Source organism: Gymnoscopelus microlampas (assembly GCF_963454915.1).
Source record: "Gymnoscopelus microlampas genome assembly, chromosome: 19".
In the NCBI taxonomy this organism is placed as follows: domain Eukaryota; kingdom Metazoa; phylum Chordata; class Actinopteri; order Myctophiformes; family Myctophidae; genus Gymnoscopelus; species Gymnoscopelus microlampas.
This window is the reverse complement of record NC_139956.1, coordinates 2,858,508-2,880,421: the sequence shown is the minus strand read 5'-3', so window position 1 is coordinate 2,880,421 and position 21,914 is coordinate 2,858,508. Positions and strand designations below refer to the sequence as shown.

The window sequence follows — 21,914 nt, the reverse complement described above, 5'->3', positions numbered from 1 at the left end:
CACAGACCTCGCTAAATCCCTTATGATCGCGGGTTCAACTGTTTGTAGACACACAGGGTAGTTGTGTGAGTGGCCCAGAGAAGACATTTTCAATCGGCGACATTCCATTTTGCAGCAGTAGCAGTTTCTAAACAGCGTTTCTAAACAGCGTTCCACGGCGGAGAAAGACAAAGCCGAGATAATGCCGTTTTAGAGGGGGACTTAAACAGGAAGCAGGCGGAAATGAAAATCTTCGATTTTACGTAATTTCTGTATCCGGGTGTGCTACAATGAAATGTGTCACTTCGAGAGATGAAGGACGGTGATGAAGGATCTTTTAAAATCAAAGTTTTTTCAAAATTACGTTTTTTACGTTCTAGGCAGAATTGGTAATTGGAAATAATTACGTTTTTTACGTTCTTGGCAGGGAATGAGTTAAAGAGAAAATACATTTTCAGGTAGGTGACACATTTTCAGCCAATCAGGAGACAGTACCCATGTATCAGCTTCATTTGTATAGTGTTCCAGTTCCTAATAGTCTTCTCATTTATTTGTGTCATCAATTCCAATTTCACTTGTTTAATCTGTATGCTGTATGAGGTCTCTCTCCTGATTGGATACAATTGGTATCCTGCGCCTGAAAATGTATTTTCTGTTTAATAAAGAGATGGAGAGACTCCTGTTACTGAACAAACACTCTAGTCTATAGCAATGATTACTATCACGATATAGAGATACTTAACAATCATGTGTCACTTAATGTCACTTACCCTACCTTTAACCACTTGGCCCTTGTTCAGACTGCAGGCAAGTGCAATTCGTTTTTTCATACGTGATCTTAAGAGTAGTAGACAGTAGGCCCTAACCTACTGTCCTACTGTTATTAAAAGTGATCTTTAGGACCGACGGTCCACACAGCTATTAAACAATTCAACAATAGCAAAGATAGCAGATCTACAAGCTCAAACACACACACACACACACACACACACACACACACACACACACACACACACACACACACACACACACACACACACACACACACACACACACACACACACACACACACACACACACACACACATCAAAGCAGGGTTGTGCACAGAGGTCTGGGAGATCAGATAGACCATCATATAAATGCTTCTTTGCACCTGCTGTTGATAGTGTGATAGTGTTTCCGGACTAAAATAGGGAAGGACATAATAATCTACATACAATACATTACATTTATGACAGCAAGCTGTTATTACAGTTAAACCAGGAACAGTGAGAGAGAGAGAGAGAGAGAGAGAGAGAGAGAGAGAGAGAGAGAGAGAGAGAGAGAGAGACACACAGACAGACAGACAGACAGACAGACAGACAGACAGACAGACAGACAGACAGACAGACAGACAGACAGAGAGATGTGTGTGTATAAAGAGAGAGAGAGAAAGAGAGACACACAGAGAGGGCGAGAGAGACACACACACAGAGAGGGCGAGAGAGAGAGAGTGTGGGAGATATACAGTACATGTACACAGAGAGAGAGAGAGAGAGAGAGAGAGAGAGAGAGAGAGAGAGAGAGAGAGAGAGAGAGAGAGAGAGTGGGAGATATACATGTACACACACAGAGAGAGAGAGAGAGAGAGAGAGAGAGAGAGAGAGAGAGAGTATATATAGACTGGATTGCATCATAGACCACCAACGTACAGACATGTTCCACAGTCTCTGTGGCGCAATTGGTTAGCGCGTTCGGCTGTTAACCGAAAGGTTGGTGGTTCAAGCCCACCCAGGGACGATGACCTTTTGGGGGGGCCGGGGTTATGGGGGGGTCCGTCCATGTTAATCATTGTCTGAGTTTACTGAACTGTGAACACTGTTACACAAAGGGTTAACGTGAGCACAGCCACATACCAACAGCTGCAGGTGAACACCGGCGTTGCCATGTCTGCTTATTATAAGCGACTTTGGGCGTGTTCTTTTCTGCCAGGTCGCTGGTAAATATTGGTAGTTTGTGATTTGTTTTGGGGCTTGTTTCTGAAGTGTAGTTGCTTATTTGGGCTTGTTTCCTAATGTTGTTTAAACCAGTGGTTCTCAAACCTTTTCATGTCAAGGACCCCCCCAAATGAATCTATATTTATTTGTCCACGGACCCCCATCTGAAAATATTTTGTGCTGGGCCTGGGGACCCTCCATACAAGATTTGTTGTGTGTTTCAAAAATATTCCAAATATTTGAAATTCTTTGGACGTTTTTTTTTTGGCGGAAATAGCAGATCTACAAGCCCAGATCAAATAACAGGCTTGTAGATCTACTATTATAGCTGATGTATATATATATATATATATATATATATATATAGGGTTAAAGTGGTCAACTTTATTTTGATGTGGCCTATATATAGTCGCTTCTTTTGCGCTTGTTTTTCATAGACGTGGTTGCTCGTTTCTCTAGCATAAACTGGCAACAACACCGATGACAGCATCGAGGGATTAAAACACATCTGTCTGTCTGTCTGTCTGTCTGTCTGTCTGTCTGTCTGTCTCTGAAAGGCATCAAAAAGATAAGTAGCATTCCACACATACAGGAACAGAGATAAAAGGGGTATTTCATGCACTTTTGACACAATTACAGTCCAGGGGAATAAATCATAGCAGCAATCTGTAGCTTTATCTGTAAGTCAGTGTTTTATGTGAATACGTATTATTTACATTCCATTGTAATGGGACAGGAGTAACACACACACACACACACACACACACACACACACACACACACACACACACACACACACACACACACACACACACACACACACACACACACACACACACACACACACACACACACACACACACACACACACACACACACACACACACACACGGCCCTGTCCAATCTTGAAAGCTACAATCTATACGTTTTATGTCCTCTGCCGATCATAACACCAGGGATTCAAACCCGGGTCTTACGTGTGAGACCAAACTAAAAAGAGTCAAATCAACTGCAAGTTGACCGTTCACTAAGCATGGAACCATTCGCTCAACGCTTGTAGACCTGCTATGTTTGAAAAATCAAGAACATTTGTGCAAATCTTTGAATATATATATTTTCTATATCAAACATTTGTAACTCAAATCTTTGCTTCTGGGGGGTCCCTCGAACAAAATATTTTGCGATGGGAGGTCTCTGGAACAAAATATTTTGCGATGGGAGGTCTCTGGAACAAAATATTTTGCGATGGGAGGTCTCTGGAACAAAATATTTTGCGATGGGAGGTCTCTGGAACAAAATATTTTGAGGTGGGGGTCCACGGCCAAATACATATCATTTTGGGGGTCCTTGACATGAAAAAGATTGAGAACCACTGACATAGTTACGTACGTTTTTTTCAAAAAACAGTTAGGATTTAGAATACATTTTGTAGAATCGGAAACCTCAGGTCTTAATGGGTTAACACAACATTATTTTCCAGACAAATGACCGAAAAATATTTTTTAGACACAAATCCAGTATTTTCTTCTCCTTTATTCTTTTACAATACTGTACATCCTCTTTTCAATACAGTAGCAAATGACTGAAAAATATTATCAATTCTCTTACAAGGATCGTGTATTTTCTTCTTATGTTTTATGCGCTCTCTGCTGTTTGCATCGAGATACATTTTTTGATTAAATCGATATAAAATCGTCACCCAGTTTGAATCGATTTTAATCCATTTACGGTAAATCGCTACATGCTGACCGTTCACTGTGACATAACACACTAATGTACATCTATGCTGCACAGTCTCTGTGGCGCAATTGGTTAGCGCGTTCGGCTGTTAACCGAAAGGTTGGTGGTTCAAGCCCACCCAGGGACGATGATCTTTTGGGGGGGGTTATGGGGGGTCTGTCCATGTTAATCATTGTCTGAGTTTACTGAACGGTGAACACTGTTACACAAAGGGTTAACGTGAGCACAGCCACACACCAACAGCTGCAGGTGAACACCGGCGTTGCCCTGTCTGTTTATTATAAGCGACTTTGTTTTTGAACCATAATTGAAATAAATGAAATGAACTTTGGGCTTGTTCCTTTCTGTATAGTCGGTGGCAAATAATGTTAGTTTGTGATTTTTTCGGGGCTTGTTTCTGAAGTGTAGTTGCGTATTTGGGCTTGTTTCCTAAGGTTGTTTAAACCTGGTTCTCAAACAAGCCTACAAAAATAGCAGATCTACAAGCTCTATACATTTAAACCATTGGTCTTCAACGTTGGTCTATTAACCCATTAAGACCGGGAAAGCATCTGTGTCATTTTACATTTTAGCTATACTGTATATATATATATATATAGCACATTGGTTGGCTATTCAAAAATAGCAGATCTACAAGCTCATAGCACGTTACTTCGTGCGGCGATATGAGCTTGTATATCTGCTATTTTTTTTTATCTTGAAAATAAGCGCAAATCTTTGAATATATATATATATATTTTTTAAAGCAATTATTTTTTACTCAAATCTTTGCTTCTGGGGGGACCCTGGATCAACATATTTTGAGATGGGAGTCCGCGGCAAAATACATATAATTTTGGGGGTCCTTGGCATGACAAAAGGTTTGAGAACCACTGATATAGAAACATGGGTTTTTCTGAAAAGTTAGGATTTAGAAGACATTTGTAGAATCGGCCTCAGGTCTAAGGATTAAAGGGATAGTTCACCCCAAAATTACTTTTTTTTCTATCGATCCCCATGGACACTTGAATTCATGGATATTTATTTGTTTTTGTCTCATTCCTAAGAGAATAATTTGATGACCGGCAGCGGTTCCGGTAGGAGACACAAAGAGTCTCCTTTGTGTCTCCTACCGGAACCGCTGCCTGTCCGCCGACCAACACCGATGACAGCATCGAGCGCTATGAGCTTGTAGATCTGCTATTTTTGAATAGCCAAAGTGTAAAATAATGTTTTTTTTAAGCTCAAATCAAAAAGTGACACAGATGCGTGTCCAGGTCTTATAATGGTTTAAAGATGAACCGTGGTCCTATAAGCATAAGGAGGTCTTTACCTCCGCACCTCCCCATCGATGCAGCAGGTGTAGAGCCAGTAGAGAGACAGGGAGAAACACATAAAGGTCTTTACCTCCGCACCTCCCCGTCGATGCAGCAGGTGTAGAGCCAGTAGAGAGACAGGGAGAAACACACCACCGCCACGGACACGGAGATGGCCGACACGAAGTAACACACCGACGCCGAGCTGGACGTCTGCGCTCCGATGGTCCTCGCCGTCACGTTGTAGTCCACCGTCCCGTACAGCATGCAGAGTCCTCCTAGATTACCCTGTAAATACATAGAGACATGTTACTGTTATTATACAGCATGCACAGTCCTCCTAGATTACCCTGTAAATACATAGAGACATGTTACTGTTATTATACAGCATGCACAGTCCTCCTAGATTACCCTGTAAATACATAGAGACATGTTACTGTTATTATACAGCATGCACAGTCCTCCTAGATTACCCTGTAAATACATAGAGACATGTTACTGTTATTATACAGCATGCACAGTCCTCCTAGATTACCCTGTAAATACATAGAGACATGTTACTGTTATTATACAGCATGCACAGTCCTCCTAGATTACCCTGTAACATATAGACATGTTACTGTTATTATACAGCATGCACAGTCCTCCTAGATTACCCTGTAAACACATAGAGACATGTTACTGTTATTATACAGCATGCACAGTCCTCCTAGATTACCCTGTAACATATAGACATGTTACTGTTATTATACAGCATGCACAGTCCTCCTAGATTACCCTGTAAACACATAGAGACATGTTACTGTTATTATACAGCATGCACAGTCCTCCTAGATTACCCTGTAACATATAGACATGTTACTGTTATTATACAGCATGCACAGTCCTCCTAGATTACCCTGTAAACACATAGAGACATGTTACTGTTATTATACAGCATGCACAGTCCTCCTAGATTACCCTGTAAACACATAGAGACATGTTACTGTTACCATACATCAGTGTTGATTTTGACAGCAAATTTTGATCCAGTTTTAGTCATAGTCTTTTGAATCAAATTCCATTTTAGTTTTAGTCAGGGACGTGCACAGATAGACTCTAGGTGGTGCTAGAGCACCTGCCCTTTGCCCTCGACCAGAAGTGCCCTTTTGAAAAAAAGAAGAAAAAAAGTTTTTTTTTTTTTCTTCAGTTTACAGCAGGGGTCTTCAACAGGGGGTCCGGGACCCCTAGGGGGTCCTCAGAGTTACTACAGGGGGTCCGCCAAATCTTTATGTGATATGATTTTTCATTTTACCATAACCACTCGAAACCTAGCATCCCTTTTCTGAGGAGAACTTTAGCCAAAAATAGCAGATCTACAAGCCCACAACGCCTCGCGCTGCGAGGCGTTGTGAGCTTGTAGATCAGCTATTTTTGGCAAAGAGGTATTGGTGTAGAGGGAAAAAAGAGCAGACCAAGTAAACAAAAAAAAGTATAATTTACTTGAGCACCTGCCCCTCAAAATGTCTGTGCACGCCACTGATAAGATTTTAGTCGACTAAATCTACTGTTGATTTGGCCCTTATGACGCCTTGGTGGCGTCGTAAGGGCTGATTTTACACTTGGTTGCATGCTGAAAATAGCCGATCTACAAGCGACACATTGTGAGCTTGTAGATCGGCTATTTTCAGAGCGCGACACCCCGAGCGCAACCAAACATAAAATGACTTGTCTCCTAGTTCTACTGGATCTCTTCTCCACTAGTCCCTCACTAACAATAAATTGACAAATTGACAATATATTTAGTCTTAGTCATCATAGCTTAGTTTATATTTAGTTTTCGTCAGTGTAAAAAGGTAGTCGACCAACATTTTTCATCAGAGTTTTAGTCGACGAAATCAACACTGCCGTACAGCATGCACAGTCCTCCTAAATTACCCTGTAACAGTGGTGGAAAAAGTACTCAAATGTTTTACTTAAGTAAAAGTATCAATACTGCAATATAGAAGTACTCCTTTGCAAGTAAAAAGTCCGGAATTCAAAATGCTCTTGAGTAAAAGAAAGTACAAAAGTATTCGTATCAAAATGTACTTAAAGTAGCAAAAGTAAATGTACTGAAATGTTTGAAAATAGCCGATCTACAAGTGGCATCCAGTGGCATCCAAAAAATACAAGTTTTTTTTTTAAGAAACGGTAAAAAAAGGAGGTTGCCTCCATCAAACAAACTATTGGCTTGACTCCACACACACAGTGTGTGTGTGTGTGTGTGTGTGTGTGTGTGTGTGTGTGTGTGTGTGTGTCACACACCAGAACAAGCCGCAACAAGACAACCCACACAAGCCCTTGCTGAGACACACAAAGTGATTTATCTCTGTGCATAAACTATTTACTCAGGAATTATGTTCAATATGAGCGGGTGGCTTAAAAGAGACATTTTGGCTGTTTGTGTTAGTCAGAGAGCGAGAGGGTACAGGAGGACCACGGGTCCATTTGGTTCCATCTGTACCCTCGCGGAGTTAAATTTAGATCGCGATGTTACGTAACGTTGCCGTGCGGGGACTCCGGGGAGATCATTCTCACAGACAGACAACCAGACCGGTTACCAACAGTTGCCACGATGGAGAAAAACAATGGATACTCGATGGCCAAAGATAACATGGAGAGGTGGATCAAGACACTCCGGTGGTTCTAGTGACATATCTTGGTGTCACAAAAAGAAATCCCTCATAATATGGGGGTCGTGGTATAAAAAAGGTTTGAGAAGCCCTGCCATACAACATAGACAGTCCTCCTAGATTACCCTATTGAACATATTCACACGGCGGCCATATTGCCATTAAGTCAATGAAATGCCACCCCAGTTGCCACAGCAACGCAATTCCAAAAAAATGGCCGCCGTGTGAATATGAACTATAACACAGAGAGAGAGACAGAGACATGTTGTTAGGCCACTGTCACGTACAACATGCACAGTCCTCCTAGATTAGCCTGTAACATAGCGAGGCATTACTGTTACCATACAGCACAGTCCTCTATAGCAGTGGTTTTCAACCAGTGGTCCGGGGACCACCAGTGGTCCTTGAGGGGGTTCCAGGGGGTCCCCAGCCAAATTAATAGTTAGAAACCAAATTGACCCTTATGTGTCTGTGACTCTGAGAGTGTACAAATGGAACCAAATGGACCCTAACGGGTCCATTTGGTTCCATTTGTACACTCTCAGAGTTAAATGAACACTAATGATGATGATACAGTGTAGACTGGGACCCCCAAGAAATCAAAATGGTTGAGTCCCTGGCATATCTTTTCAAATGGGGGTCCCTGGGCTAATATATGTCAATTTGGGGGTCCTTGACGAGAAAATGGTTGAAAACCACTGCTCTATAGGTTACCCTGTAACACATAGAGACATTACTGTTACCATACAACACAGTCCTCTATAGATTACCCTGTAACACATAGAGACATTACTGTTACCATACAATACAGTGCTCTATAGATTACTGTTACCATACAACACAGTGCTCTATAGATTACTGTTACCATACAACACAGTGCTCTATAGATTACTGTTACCATACAACACAGTGCTCTATAGATTACTGTTACCATACAACACAGTGCTCTATAGATTACTGTTACCATACAACACAGTGCTCTATAGATTACTTTTACCATACAACACAGTGCTCTATAGATTACTGTTACCATACAACACAGTGCTCTATAGATTACCCTGTAACACAGAGACAGAGACGCGTTGTAGTCTATTGTCCGTTGGTCTGTACAGATGAGAGCAGACACTGATAGGGAAGCACAGGTGTAACTCGTTGTAGAGACGTATAAGAAAGGTCAGCAGAGGCTGCATTTTATGCGCAGACTGAGACAGTATGACGTGGAAAAAAGTGTAATGGTGCTCTTCCATCGAGCCTTTGTGGAGAGTGCACTGACTTTCTGTTTTGTTTCCTGGTACGGCTCATTATCATTGGTTAATAAGAACAAACTCCATAAAATCATCAATGTATCCAGCAAGATAGCTGGGGTACGACATGAGAGTATGTGGCAGCAATGTATGAGACCCGGGTGCTTAGGAAGGGGAGAGCTATTGCTAGGGATAGAACGCACCCGTTATACAGTCAATACCACCTTTTACCATCAGTACGACGGTACACAGTGCCCATGTTGCAGGCTAGGGCTTCAAGATCATTTGTCCCTACAAGTATAGGACTCCTGAACAAACAGGCCCCTTCTCAGTTCTGTGCATAAAATGTAATGTGATGCCTCTTGAATCATGACTGGTGGCCTTTTCTAGCTTGTATGTATTTGTATTTATGTTACTGTATGTGTTTGTGATTTTTGTATCCTGATGGCTGCTTGGCACAAAATTAATTTCCGCAAGGACAAATACAGTATCTATCTATCGTTTAGGTTTTGTTTCGCTTATGAGTCATTTCATGGAAGTTCGATCGGCGAACATTTCCAACTCAAACGCTAATAAAAATCAGTTCACTACTGCAGGGGTCTTCAACCTTTTCAGTCCAAGGACCCCCTAACTGAGAGAGAGATGAAGCAGCGACCCCCACTATAGAGCGTCGCAGTTCCCGCCCACTTCCAGTTGCCGGAAGTAAATACTCAATGCATTTTTCCCATTGACTTTTCCGAAAATATTTATATAAATTAATTTAAGCCAAGAATCAAGCTATCCAGGATGCTGGTGAATCATGACCATAAAACGTTTGATTCTGTGAAAAAACTTTTTTGAAAACGGCAAAACAAAGGGTATTTATTAAACATATTATATCATATCATTAAATATAAAATTTAAAAAAATCACAGAAAAAAAGGTTTTATGGTCATGATTCACCAGCATCCTGGATGGCTTGATTCTAGGCTTAAATTCATTGATATAAATATTTTTGGAAAAGTCAATGGGAAAAATGCATTGAGTATTTACTTCCGGCACCCGGATTCTGTGCAACTGCGATGCTCTATATATTACATAAACCTGTGTTGCAGAATAAAGCTTTTCATAGATGTTGTATTCATGTTAATGTGTATTCTCAGACATTTAACGACTTAAACCGTCAATACTTAGCAAACTTTCACTCTGTACTTAGTCTTCTCTTTTTCCCCCTCTTTGCCGAAAATAGCCGATCTACAAGCTCACAACGCCTCGCAGCGCGAGGCGTTGTGAGCTTGTAGATCGGCTATTTTCGGCCAAAGTTGTCCATAGAATAGGGATGCTAGGGTTCAAGTGGTTAATGTAAAAAACAATGATCCTATCACAAAGAGATTTGGCGGACCCCCTGTAGCAACTCTGAGGACCTCCTAGGGGTCCCGGACCCCCTGTTGAAGACCCCTGCACTACTGTATGTCTGTCTCCAAACACCTGGGGATGAGGGGAGGCTCAACTCGTCAGCAATAGAAGCGTCATGAACACGTCCCACACGCTGAATGTAAGTTCACCTGACCGTCACTGCGTCCATTCACACATATAGAGCGGTTTGAGCCAAATCAGACATTAACGAGACTTAAAAGAGTAGTTCAAGGGTAGTTAATACCCTCACAAAAACATGTAGTAATCCTGGTCACTATACCGCCTCCCCCATGACAGCCGGGGCGCCTGATGGAGGGGAAAGGAACTGGTTGGAATAACGTGTTCCTTCCTTCCACGCGCTACGTCCTACCGGGGAAACTCCCCCCTGTCAGGTGATAAGAAGGTCAGTTGGCTCTCATGCATTGAAGGAGGCATGAGCTCGGCCCTGACTCCCTAGGCTGGTGGGGGGGGTGTAGCGCCCAGAATTTATTTTTTCACTTAAAAAATTGGCACCGGGTGAAAAAGAGTTGCAAAATTGTGGGATGAACAATTTTTTTTTTTAAAAGGAGTAGTTCACCCCTTATTTTCTATCAGTTACACACCCCATGATGCCTTGAATTCATGTAGATGTTTTCTTTTTGTCGCGTTCCTGAGCCAATAATTGATGACCAGCGGAGTCTCCGGTGGGAGGCTTGAGTCTACTGCAGACTATGGAGACATTAGCATCATTCCGCCCGTCATCACACTATTGTCTTAGGAATGCGACAAAAACTAAAACATCTCCATGAATTCAGGCTTCATGGGGTGTGTAATTGATAGAAAATACAAATGTTTTGGGGTGAACTCCCTAGATCAGTGGTTCTCAAAGTGGGGTCCGGGGACTCCCAGGGGTCCTTGAGGCAGTTACAGGGGCTCCCTAGCTCCCTAACGGGTCCATTTGGTTCCATTTGTACACTCTCTGAGTTAAATTAACTTTGATTTTACAATATAAATTGGGGTTCCAGAGACATAAATGCCATTAAATGGGGGTCCGTAGCCCTAATGCATGTCAAACTGGGGGGTCCTAGAAATTTAAATCACTGCTAGAGCCGTAAAAAATCTTCTCTTATGGGGGTCCCTGGCATATCTTTTCAAATGGGGGTCTGCGGGCTAATAAGTCTCAATTTGGGGGTCCTTGACATGAAAAGGTTTGAGAAGCACTGCCCTAGATCAGGGGTTTTCAACCGGTGGTCCGCGGACCGCTGGTGGTCCGCGGATGTATTGCAGGTGGTCCCTGGCCATGCATTAAAAAAATGTTTTAATGAATTATTGCCCTGCTTGATCATACTACACTAACTACAGCTTCACAAGAAAGCATCAAAAAGAGCAGATCCACAAGCTCGAAACGCAGTGCGAAGCGATGCGTTTTGAGCTTGTAGATCTGCTACTTTTGATGCTTTTGAATCCTGAAAAGTAACAGTTTTGGACATTTCCACCCGACAGAGACGACATACAGCATGCACAGGCCTCCTATATTACCCTGTAACACAGAGAGACAGAGAGAGAGAGAGAGAGAGTTCCACTTTCTTGTTTTGGCAAATGTAAACGTATGTTTTCCCATGCCAATAAAGTCCCTTTGTACTGAACCGAACATTGAATTGACAGAGAGAAACACACACACACACACACACACACACACACACACACACACACACACACACACACACACACACACACACACACACACACACACACACACACACACACACACACACACACACACACACACACACACACACACACACACACACACACACACACGACATAATCATGCATGGGGCAGAGATAGACTTCATTCCCTATAATCGTATAAAAACACCTTTCATAGTTTTTATTGTTATATTGTTGACAGAGAGGAGGAGGGGGTTGATTCATACATTCACACAGTCAATTGTAGGTCATATAAGGCAATGATTCTCGTCTGTCTGTCTGTCTGTCTGTCTGTCTGTCTGTCTAGGCTGCTACAGAGACAGTGAAACTGTGATTAACACAGACATCGTATGCTCTATAGTTGTATGTTTGTTTTTATTTTATATATTTTATATTTGTTTGGACAGGTAGCTGATATATAGCACGTTTACCTTAGCGCTAGGTATAATCTTGGTTGCTTGTTTTTGCAGGAAATGCACTTCAGACTTCTGGTGATTAGTAGTTTCGTTCCCTACCTATGTTGAATGCACTTATTGTAAGTCGCTTTGGATAAAAGCGTCTGCTAAATGACTGTAATGTAATGTAATGACAGGTTCTAAATTTAAATACAGCAATCTGCATTGATATTAAAAAGAAAATGTACTTCTCAATGTGTACTTTTGAATACTTGAGTATAAGCCTATTTACTCAAGTAAATATACTTTGTCCACCACTGCATAGCACTAGCAGGCACATGAAACTTACTCTACTGTGTGTGTGCGTGTGTGTGTGTGTGCGTGTGTGCGTGTGTGCGTGTGTGTGTGTGTGTGTGTGTGTGTGTGTGTGTGTGTCTCTCTCAGTGGTGCAATGTACTCTGTTAAAAGTAAAAGCCTGAAATTCAAAATGTACTTGAATAACAGTATAAAAGTATTGATATCAAAATGTATTTAAAGTATAAAGTACTCATTATGCAGAATGTCCCATTTCACAAGTTTTCAAATGTATACAAATCATTTGAAAATAGCAGATCTACAAGCTCACAATGCGTCGCATCGCGACGCATTGTGAGCTTGTAGATCTGCTATTTTCAAATGGCCAAAATGTATATGGGCTGAAGTAAGTAAATGTTATAATAATCAAAATCTACAAAGTAACTAAAGTTTTCAAAGAAATGTAGTGGAGTAAAAAGTACTTTCCACCACTATGTGTGTGTGTGTGTGTGTGTGTGTGTGTGTGTGTGTGTGTGTGTGTGTGTGTGTGTGTGTGTGTGTGTGTGTGTGTGTGTGTGTGTGTGTGTGTGTGTGTCATCTGACTTCAATAAGGGGGCGGTATGTGTATAATAGAATTGGGCACGCACGCACGCACGCCCTCGGGTCACATGATAAGGCAGCAGTATCATAGTTCCACATAATGTATTATCACACCCCCCCCCCCACACACACACACACACACACACACACACACACACACACACACACACACACACACACACACACAGAGAGAGAGATCGAGAGATCGGTAGATTCCATTGTTTTGACAGGCTCTGACAGTAGCCAGGAAGAGACCATATTTGGTGATCCTGGTGCGTGCAGATCATATGACTTATTATTAGGGAACTTTTACTTTCTACTATAGTTTCCTAGTTAATCATTTCAACTAGAAATTGGCGCTGCTTATTGTGGTTAAACTTATTAAACATCAGCCTCAGCCTCTATTGCTAATAATAATGATGTAATAATATAATATTATATCAGCCTGTTGCTTCTAATAAGCAGACATTTTAAGGAAAAAGGTGTGGATGATTCCTAGCCCTGAAACATGACCGTCGTATATTATATGACAATCATGGATGAACGTCAACATAGTGTTTGCACTTTTTCTCTTTACGGCCCATACATCTACTTAAACGTTTATATTTCAAACATAAAGTGTTAACTCATTGCCATGGATGTTACAAGTATGTACGGGTTCTCGGAAATACCCGTATCTTCCGTATTGTTCAATAAAAAGCATTTTAATCCGATCGGTGACCATTATCCTCATACGATTATAATGTATCAGAGTGCAATACACCTCACAACCGATAGGGTTGCGAGGTTGAAAGCATGGAGGAAATACGGAGACAATGGCCACCAATCAGATTAAAATGCTTTTTTATTGAACAATACGGTAAATACAGGTACTTTTGAGGGCCCGTACATACATATAACATCCATGGCCATGAGGTCAGTGCTTTATATTTGAAATCTGAACGTTTATGTAGATGAACGGATAGTAAAGGAAGAAAGTGCAAACAAACAAGACGGTCATGACGTGACAGTCATGTTTCAGGGCTGCTGTCAAACTAAAAACAAAACATGCGTTTTGTATGGTGTCGCTGGCCGAAAAACAGAGCCGATCTACAAGCTGACATGTCAGCTTGTAGATCGGCTCTGTTTTTCGGCCAGCGACGCCGTCGCAAGACGGATAATAAATAAGACTAAAGTCAGAGGAATAATAAATAAGCGACAGACGCGTCTCCAGTAAATCCCGCTTCAACAAAACATGCTGCGTTTTAACATTAAAACCCAAACATAAATTTTACACATCGTTCACTTTCTACTGTTTAAACAAAACCACAGACTGTATAGGAAGGTTATGAGATTTAAATATATATAAAAAACCCGAATTATGAACAGTTTCTGAAGTGAAAACTAAACACAATCCTGTCCTCACTTACCCCGGAATTGAGGACGATAAAACCACACAAACTTTATAAAATCCTTTACATGAAAAGAAAAAACTGAATTATTAACACGTTTCTGAAGTCAAAGGGACAGAAAACCTGCCTTTTAAGTCTAAATGTAGGCTAGTCTGTCTCCCCGGAAAAACACACAAACATGCGGACACTATTTCCTACTCTGTTTAGAGTAGGAAATAGTATCAATAACTCTGTTTAACTTTAAGGAAGAGCGCCTTGGAACTTATTTATGTTTTTGTTTGTATGTTATTTTCTCTCTCTTCCTCTTTGAGGCAAAGAGCAGCTTCTGTGACAATATTAAACATGTTTATATAGTTTATTAAACATGTTTATATAGTTCATACAGCCATGGATCACAAGACGGTCGTCTGTCACGACAGTCATCGATGAACTTCAACCTGGTGTCAACTTTCCCTATTTACGGCCCGTACATCTACATTAACGATCATATTTCAAATATAAAGTGCTTAACTTATGGCCACGGTTGTTACAATTATGTACGGGCCCTCAGAAGTAGCCATATTTTGCGTAATGTTCAATAAAAAGCATTTTAATCCGATCGGTGGACATTTTCCTCACAGAGTTATAATGTATCGGAGACTGCAATACACCTCCCAACCAATAAGGCCTCACCATTGAAAGCATAGTGAGAAAATGGCCACTGATCGGATTAAAATTCTTCTTATTGAACAATAAGGGAAAAACTGGTACTTCTGAGGAACCGTACATACTCATAACATCCGTGGCCATGATGTAACAACTTTATATTTGAAATCTGAACGTTTATGTAGATATACGGGACAAAACGGGAGAAAGCGCAAACACCAGGTTGAAGTTCACCCATGACTGTCATGATATGACAGTCATGTATCAGGGCTACACTCTACAAAGTTCACCTTCTAATAACTCTCCTACAAGTCCTGAACACCTAGCTCCTTCTCTTTACAATATTAAACATGATTATAGTTGATAAAGAGTAAGATATTGTTGGTTGTTATATTTGACCTGTGAGATGGTGTATAAACTCTCCACAGGTGCTGAACACCATCTACAGCTCCTTCTCTTACAATAATAAACATGTTTATAGATGTTATTATTATGTTATTTTACCTGTGAGATGGTGAGAGAGGCTGCTGTAACGATGCCACAGACAAAGCATGCTGCGTACAGGCTTAGTTCCAGGACCAGCAGCCAAGGGACAGCAGCCATCATATCCAGCACCATGCTACACACTGACACACACACAACCACACACACACTGCCGTGCATGCGCGCCACGGGAGCGCGCATCATCCTGTCTAGTGGTTCTCAACCTGTGGGTCGGGACCCCTCAGGGGCATTGGTTCTCAAAGAGGGGTCCGGGGACCCCCAGGGGTCCTTGGGGGGGTTCCAGGGGGTCCCCAGCAAAATGTGTGAATATAGCATCACAATCATTTTAACCTTTTATACTTTGGCTATTCAAAAATAGCAGATATACAGGCTCAAGAGCTTGTAGATCTGCTATTTTTGAAAATGTGTGAAAATGTGTGCAAAACCTTTGAATATATATTTATTTATGCCAACATTTGTAACTCAAATCTTTGCCACTGGGGGTCCCTGGAACAACATGTTTGAGGTGGTGGTCCGCGGCCAAATACATATCATTTTGGGGGTCCTTATGAAAAAGTTTGAGAACCACTGCTCAGGGGGTCCCCAATTTTATTTTATTTTTTTGGGGGGGGGGTCCCCCAGATGACAGTGAAGTGGCAATTTAAGGACTTTTAAGACCTTTTTAATTCATAGAAAATGTTAAATGAACGACCATTACTGCATCAAAAAGAATCAACAAACTACATAATAAAAACTGGTGAAACATTGGCCAGATTGTCAATATAAGAAAGACGCAAACGTTGTGCAAATATAGCAGATCTACAAGCTCACAACGTGAGGTGTTGTGAGCTTGTAGATCTGCTATTTTCACAATATTTATCTGTGGAACCGAGTCAAATTGAATGTAATGCCTCAACTCCTACAATTGGGGGGTCCTCAGTTCAAATGTGATTATGGACATCGAGGTGCCCAGATGTCCCTAGTGCCCACCTACCAGTACCAGAGCGATAGACGTTTGGTCTCCCACACACAGAGGAGACCAGGGTTCAAATCCCATGTAGGACATGATGACAGTTATGGAGTGCAGCGTAAGTAACATGTGAAGATACAGTGATGTGAAGATAAAGAGCCACTCAGTGATTCTCTGCGGTCACAGGAGCTTTGACACGGACTGATAACCTACAAAGATAAACCTCACATTCTGACCAGGAGGATGGTGAGGGGAGGTGTGTGTCAGTTTGTGTGCGTGTGTGTGTGTGTGTGTGTGTGTGTCAGTGTGTGTGTGTGTCAGTGTGTGTGTGTGTGTGTGTGTGTGTGTGTGTGTGTGTGTGTGTGTGTGTGTGTGTGTGTGTGTGTGTGTGTGTGTGTGTGTGTGTGTGTCCAAAGTGTTAAAAAAAAAGATATAAAAAATCCTCTAGTCAAGTTAAGTATACATGATGTGAACATGCACGGTGCATCATTATAATAATAATGTAAACTAAGTATGCATGCTGCATGCACTTGCATGAACATTATAAGACTTAATTGTATCCTTCCACTTCTTGTTTATGCCCCAAAATATACTTTACTTTATGTAAGACCATTTTTCAAATATTCTATGTTTTAACATTGTGGATAAAATAGCCAATTTCCTATAGTGCCCACCTATCCTGTTACTCTGTGTGTGTGTGTGTGTGTGTGTGTGTGTGTGTGTGTGTGTGTGTGTGTGTGTGTGTGTGTGTGTGTGTGTGTGTGTGTGTGTGTGTGTGTGTGTGTGTGTGTGTGTGTGCGTGTCTGTGTGTGGCTTCCTCTGAAACAAGCGTACATCAGCAATTTTCACACTGATTTCAAGATGGACAAAAGACTGTTTATCACAGAGAGAGAGCTACGTCATGTGACACGCACAGACACACACGCACACACACACACACACACACACACACACACACACACACACACACACACACACACACACACGCACACGCACACACACACGCGCACACATGCATACACACACGCATACACACATGCAGTGAATAAGCTTATGCTTTAGTAAGTTTTTTTTTCGAGGCATCACAAACCATTAACATAACTTTCAATAATTAATTATACTTTTTTAATCCACTGATCAAATGACATCAAAACTTCACCAAAAGGTTGCATGAGGCACAGCTCCCAAGAATATATATAATACTGTATGTACATTTAAAAAAAGACAAAGAAGTAAGTAATATAACATCATTGAGAGAACAAACAAAACAGAAAAAGTGTACAATTATATCATATATGGATAAAACTTGCTTTTCAGAATTACATCACAATAAAAAGTCTTCATATAATTGGACCCGGTTTCACAGACAGACGGATCAAAAATAGCTTCAATAACACTGGAATGTAACTCCAAGAGGAAACCAAATGGACCCGTAAGACATTGGTTCTCAAAGATAGCAGATCTACAAGCTCTCAGCACGTCACTTTGTGCGGCGCTGCAAGCTTGTAGATCTGCTATTGTTTTTTTTAAATATCGAAAACGTTTGTAAACGTTTGAATAATTTTTTTTTTTCTTCTCTGGGGGCCCCTGGCACAAAACATTTTTCAGATGGGGGTCAGCGGGCAAATACATATCAATTTGGGGGTCCTTGACACTGCCGTATAAGAGTCCATTTGGTTCAATGTGTATACACTCTTGGGAGTTCAAGTAACACTGAGGATTTGAAAAGTCACACTGTGTAACCTTTTCAATTAAACAAAAGTTATTTTTGATAAGTGGTATGATTTTCCACATAAATGTATGTTTTCTTTTTACAACTTCTTAAAATTAGTTAAAATCTACTGGTGAGTGTCTGCTCACACCAAAAAGACGCATGCATTGAAAATAAATACCATTTCTAGGGCCCTGCAGCAATTGTTTTGGAGAGGTACTTCCTGTAGTTTTGTTTAGAACTGAACAGAATTCTGGGAAATGACTTTTGAAAGTTGATGTGAGTTAATTAATTCACTGTCTGTGCAAGCTTATTCAAATAAAAAAAACAAAAAAAACAACAACTGCTTGAAGAATAACACTTATATAGAAGTATATAGAAAAACAACAAAACAAGATTTTCAACATTTGTAAATAGAATAGTTTTTTGTCCCCTGGAACATCATCGGACGAGTTACATTTCAAATACTTACCATGTACAAAAGAAAGCTGTATAATAATTTAATATTGAGCACAATTGTTTTTGTACTGTACACACAAAATAAATCAAACCGTTGCACTTGTAAAATAAGGGAAACATTTTTATATTGCCATAAATCAAACGGTTCAGTTATACTGTAGGTATGGTTAATCATTAACCCATTAAGTCCTGGGGCCGATTCTCTACAAATGTCTTCCAAATCAGTAGTTCTCAAACTTGTTCGTGCCAAGGACCCCTCAAATTGATGTATATGTTTGGTCGCGGACCCCCCATCTGAATATGTTTTGTGCCAGGGACCCCAGGGATTATTTTTCAATATTTTTGGAGAAATTTAAACACTTTCAAGATTAAAAAAAAAAATTCAAAAATTGCGCATGTACAAAGCTTGGGGCACAAGTGATGCACTGTGAGCTTGTAGATCTGCTATGTTTTGAATAGCCAAAACAAAAATCTACAATGACACAGATTTAATGGGTCAATACGTTTCCACAGTATGTTAACTATTGTTTGTTGTTGTTTAATAAAATCCTGATTCATGAATCTGCATATATATATATATATATGTTTCAGAAATATAATAAAATGTGCCTATAGGTGGCAGTACAAATCGCTGAACACAAATATATTAACGTGTAAGTGATATATTTTGGTTTAAACAAAAAAAAGTGTATTTAAAAAAAGGCAATGCTCTGTATTCTGAATCATTGCTATAGTGTGTTGGGATCTCTCCACATCTCCAGCTCATTAATACACAGAAAATACATTTTCAGGTGGGTTGCCAATTTACACATTTTATAGAGTTCCAATTCCTATTTAGATCTATCTCCTGATTGAGTCAATTTGGTATCCTGATCTGAACATTTATGTTCTGTTTAATAAAGAGCTGGAGAGACAAAGAAACAATTTACAATGTAGGCATTTATAAGACGCTCTTTATCCAGAGTGACTTACAGTAAACAAGGTAAACGCATAGAATACAGAGAGACAGTAGCCTGATTATCAGCCTGAAGCTGCGTGGAGCTTCAGTCTGGAATTGGTTGCAGTGTCGGCGATTGTAAGGGGGAGGGGATTCGAATTTCCCTAAACCAATCACAAGCCTAAATCTGACGTCATCGCACAGCTTGTTTTAGCATATATTCGCTGATTGGCTTGTTGTCAGACCCACCCCCAACTCCGACTCTGATTGGACGGTACTTTTTGGTATCGAAGAAAGTCCTAGGCTCACATTTCAACACCAGACCAAGAGGCAGTCCACTCAGAGAGTCTATGGTTTGGAACCAGAGAGACAGTGAGAGAATGCGATATGATTTTTCTTTTTACCATAACCACTCGAAGCCTAGCATCCCTTTTCTGAGGAGAACTTTAGCCAAAAATAGCCGATCTGTGGGCTTGAACATCGGCTATTTTTGGCAAAGAGGTATAGGTGTAGAGGGAAAAAAAGAGCAGACCAAGTAAACAAAAAAAAGTGTAATTTACTTGAGCACCTGCCCCTCAGAATGTCTGCGCACGCCACTGCACCCGCACCTCCGACTCTGATTGGACGGTACTTTTTGGTATCGAAGAAAGTCCTAGGCTCACATTTCAACACCAGACCAAGAGGCAGTCCACTCAGAGAGTCTATGGTTTGGAACCAGAGAGACAGTGTAATGTCTCAGTAAACTAGGATCACAGGCAGAGCCGGTCCACCCTATACGCACACTACGCAGGTTGCGTAGGGCCCCGCCTACCCGCGTCTTTCTTTTTTTTTTTCCTTTCGTCTTTTTTTACCCGCGTCTTTTTTCGCCGCCGCCCGAAGAGGGCCCCCTTTCCTGTATCCTGCTTAGGGCCCCTGTGGAGTCTAAACCGGCACTGATCACAGGTAAACCAAGAACCCAGCATCAGTCTAAACAATATACTATCTTTATTACTGACCCCTGTTACTGAACACACACTCTATAGCAATGATTACTATCAGAATATAGAGCTATTTAACACTTATTTTAACAAATAAATATCACTTACGAGTGGTTGTCACTGCACAGTGTTTGATTGACGTACACGCTTTTTTATGCACTTTCAGAATTTAAATGAATAATCTGGAGATGCACTGTGTGTGTGTGTGTGTGTGTGTGTGTGTGTGTGTGTGTGTGTGTGTGTGTGTGTGTGTGTGTGTGTGTGTGTGTGTGTGTGTGTGTGCGTGCGTGCGTGCGTGCGTGTGTGTGTGTGTCTTTGTAATACACTGTAATATACTGCCATCATCATGTACCTTTCTCCACAATGTGTGGGGGAAAAGGAGCTTAGATCCTGGGAGCTGAGAAAAGCTTGAGAAGCCACAAAACATTGAAAAGTACAGCATGAGCAGATTTAAAACCTTTCTTTCTGCCTGACGACCAGGTCGTCAGAGCGGTGCGGTGCTCCTGATTGGAGGAGCTTGACGTAGTAATCCCTATAGATCCTAAAAGTGTCTGAAAGTATTTGAACTATGTGCGCTGTGTGCTGTGGATCAGAGCAGTCAGTCAGCACCGCATGGGATTCAGTCAATCTCTGATCAATCCATTCAGGTTTCTGTGACTCTCACTATGTTTCGAGGGCCCAGGAGCTCCTGGGCTTCCGGCCTCTCCCCCCATGGAAATTTTCCGCCGAGCCACGTAGGGCCAAGATCCTGGAGCTTTTCGAAAAAGTCTGAAAATCGCTCTATATGGCGGCGTTTATCAAAAACGTCCGTGGCGGCGGCCATCTTGCTATATATGCTAAAAGAAGAATAACTAATAAAGAATGCAGATTTGTTTGAAAGGGGGATTCCCGTTGTTATTCGTTTAAATTACGTGAACCTCCTCTCTCTCTCTCTCGGCATTCGGTTAAGTGCTGTCACAAGGCTGTGTGTGTGTGTGTGTGTGTGTGTGTGTGTGTGTGTGTGTGTGTGTGTGTGTGTGTGTGTGTGTGTGTGTGTGTGTTGTATTACTATACTTGCGAGGACCAAGTATAGTAGAATT

At 41.2% G+C, this 21,914-nt stretch overlaps 1 protein-coding gene across 1 annotated transcript in view; it reads right to left on the bottom strand.

Moving 5' to 3' along the window:
• The window catches only part of tmem179ba (transmembrane protein 179Ba), a 24,053-nt gene extending 8,129 nt beyond the window's left edge, over window positions 1-15,924 (bottom strand). Inside the window, exons 1-2 of the mRNA XM_084042723.1 lie at window positions 15,803-15,924; window positions 5,083-5,279 (exon numbers count right to left, since the gene is read on the bottom strand). Coding sequence (XP_083898849.1) covers window positions 5,083-5,279; window positions 15,803-15,916 — 311 coding nt within the window. The 5' untranslated portion in view covers window positions 15,917-15,924. The remainder of the gene's footprint in view (window positions 1-5,082; window positions 5,280-15,802) is intronic.
• Between the last annotated feature and the right edge of the window lie 5,990 nt (window positions 15,925-21,914).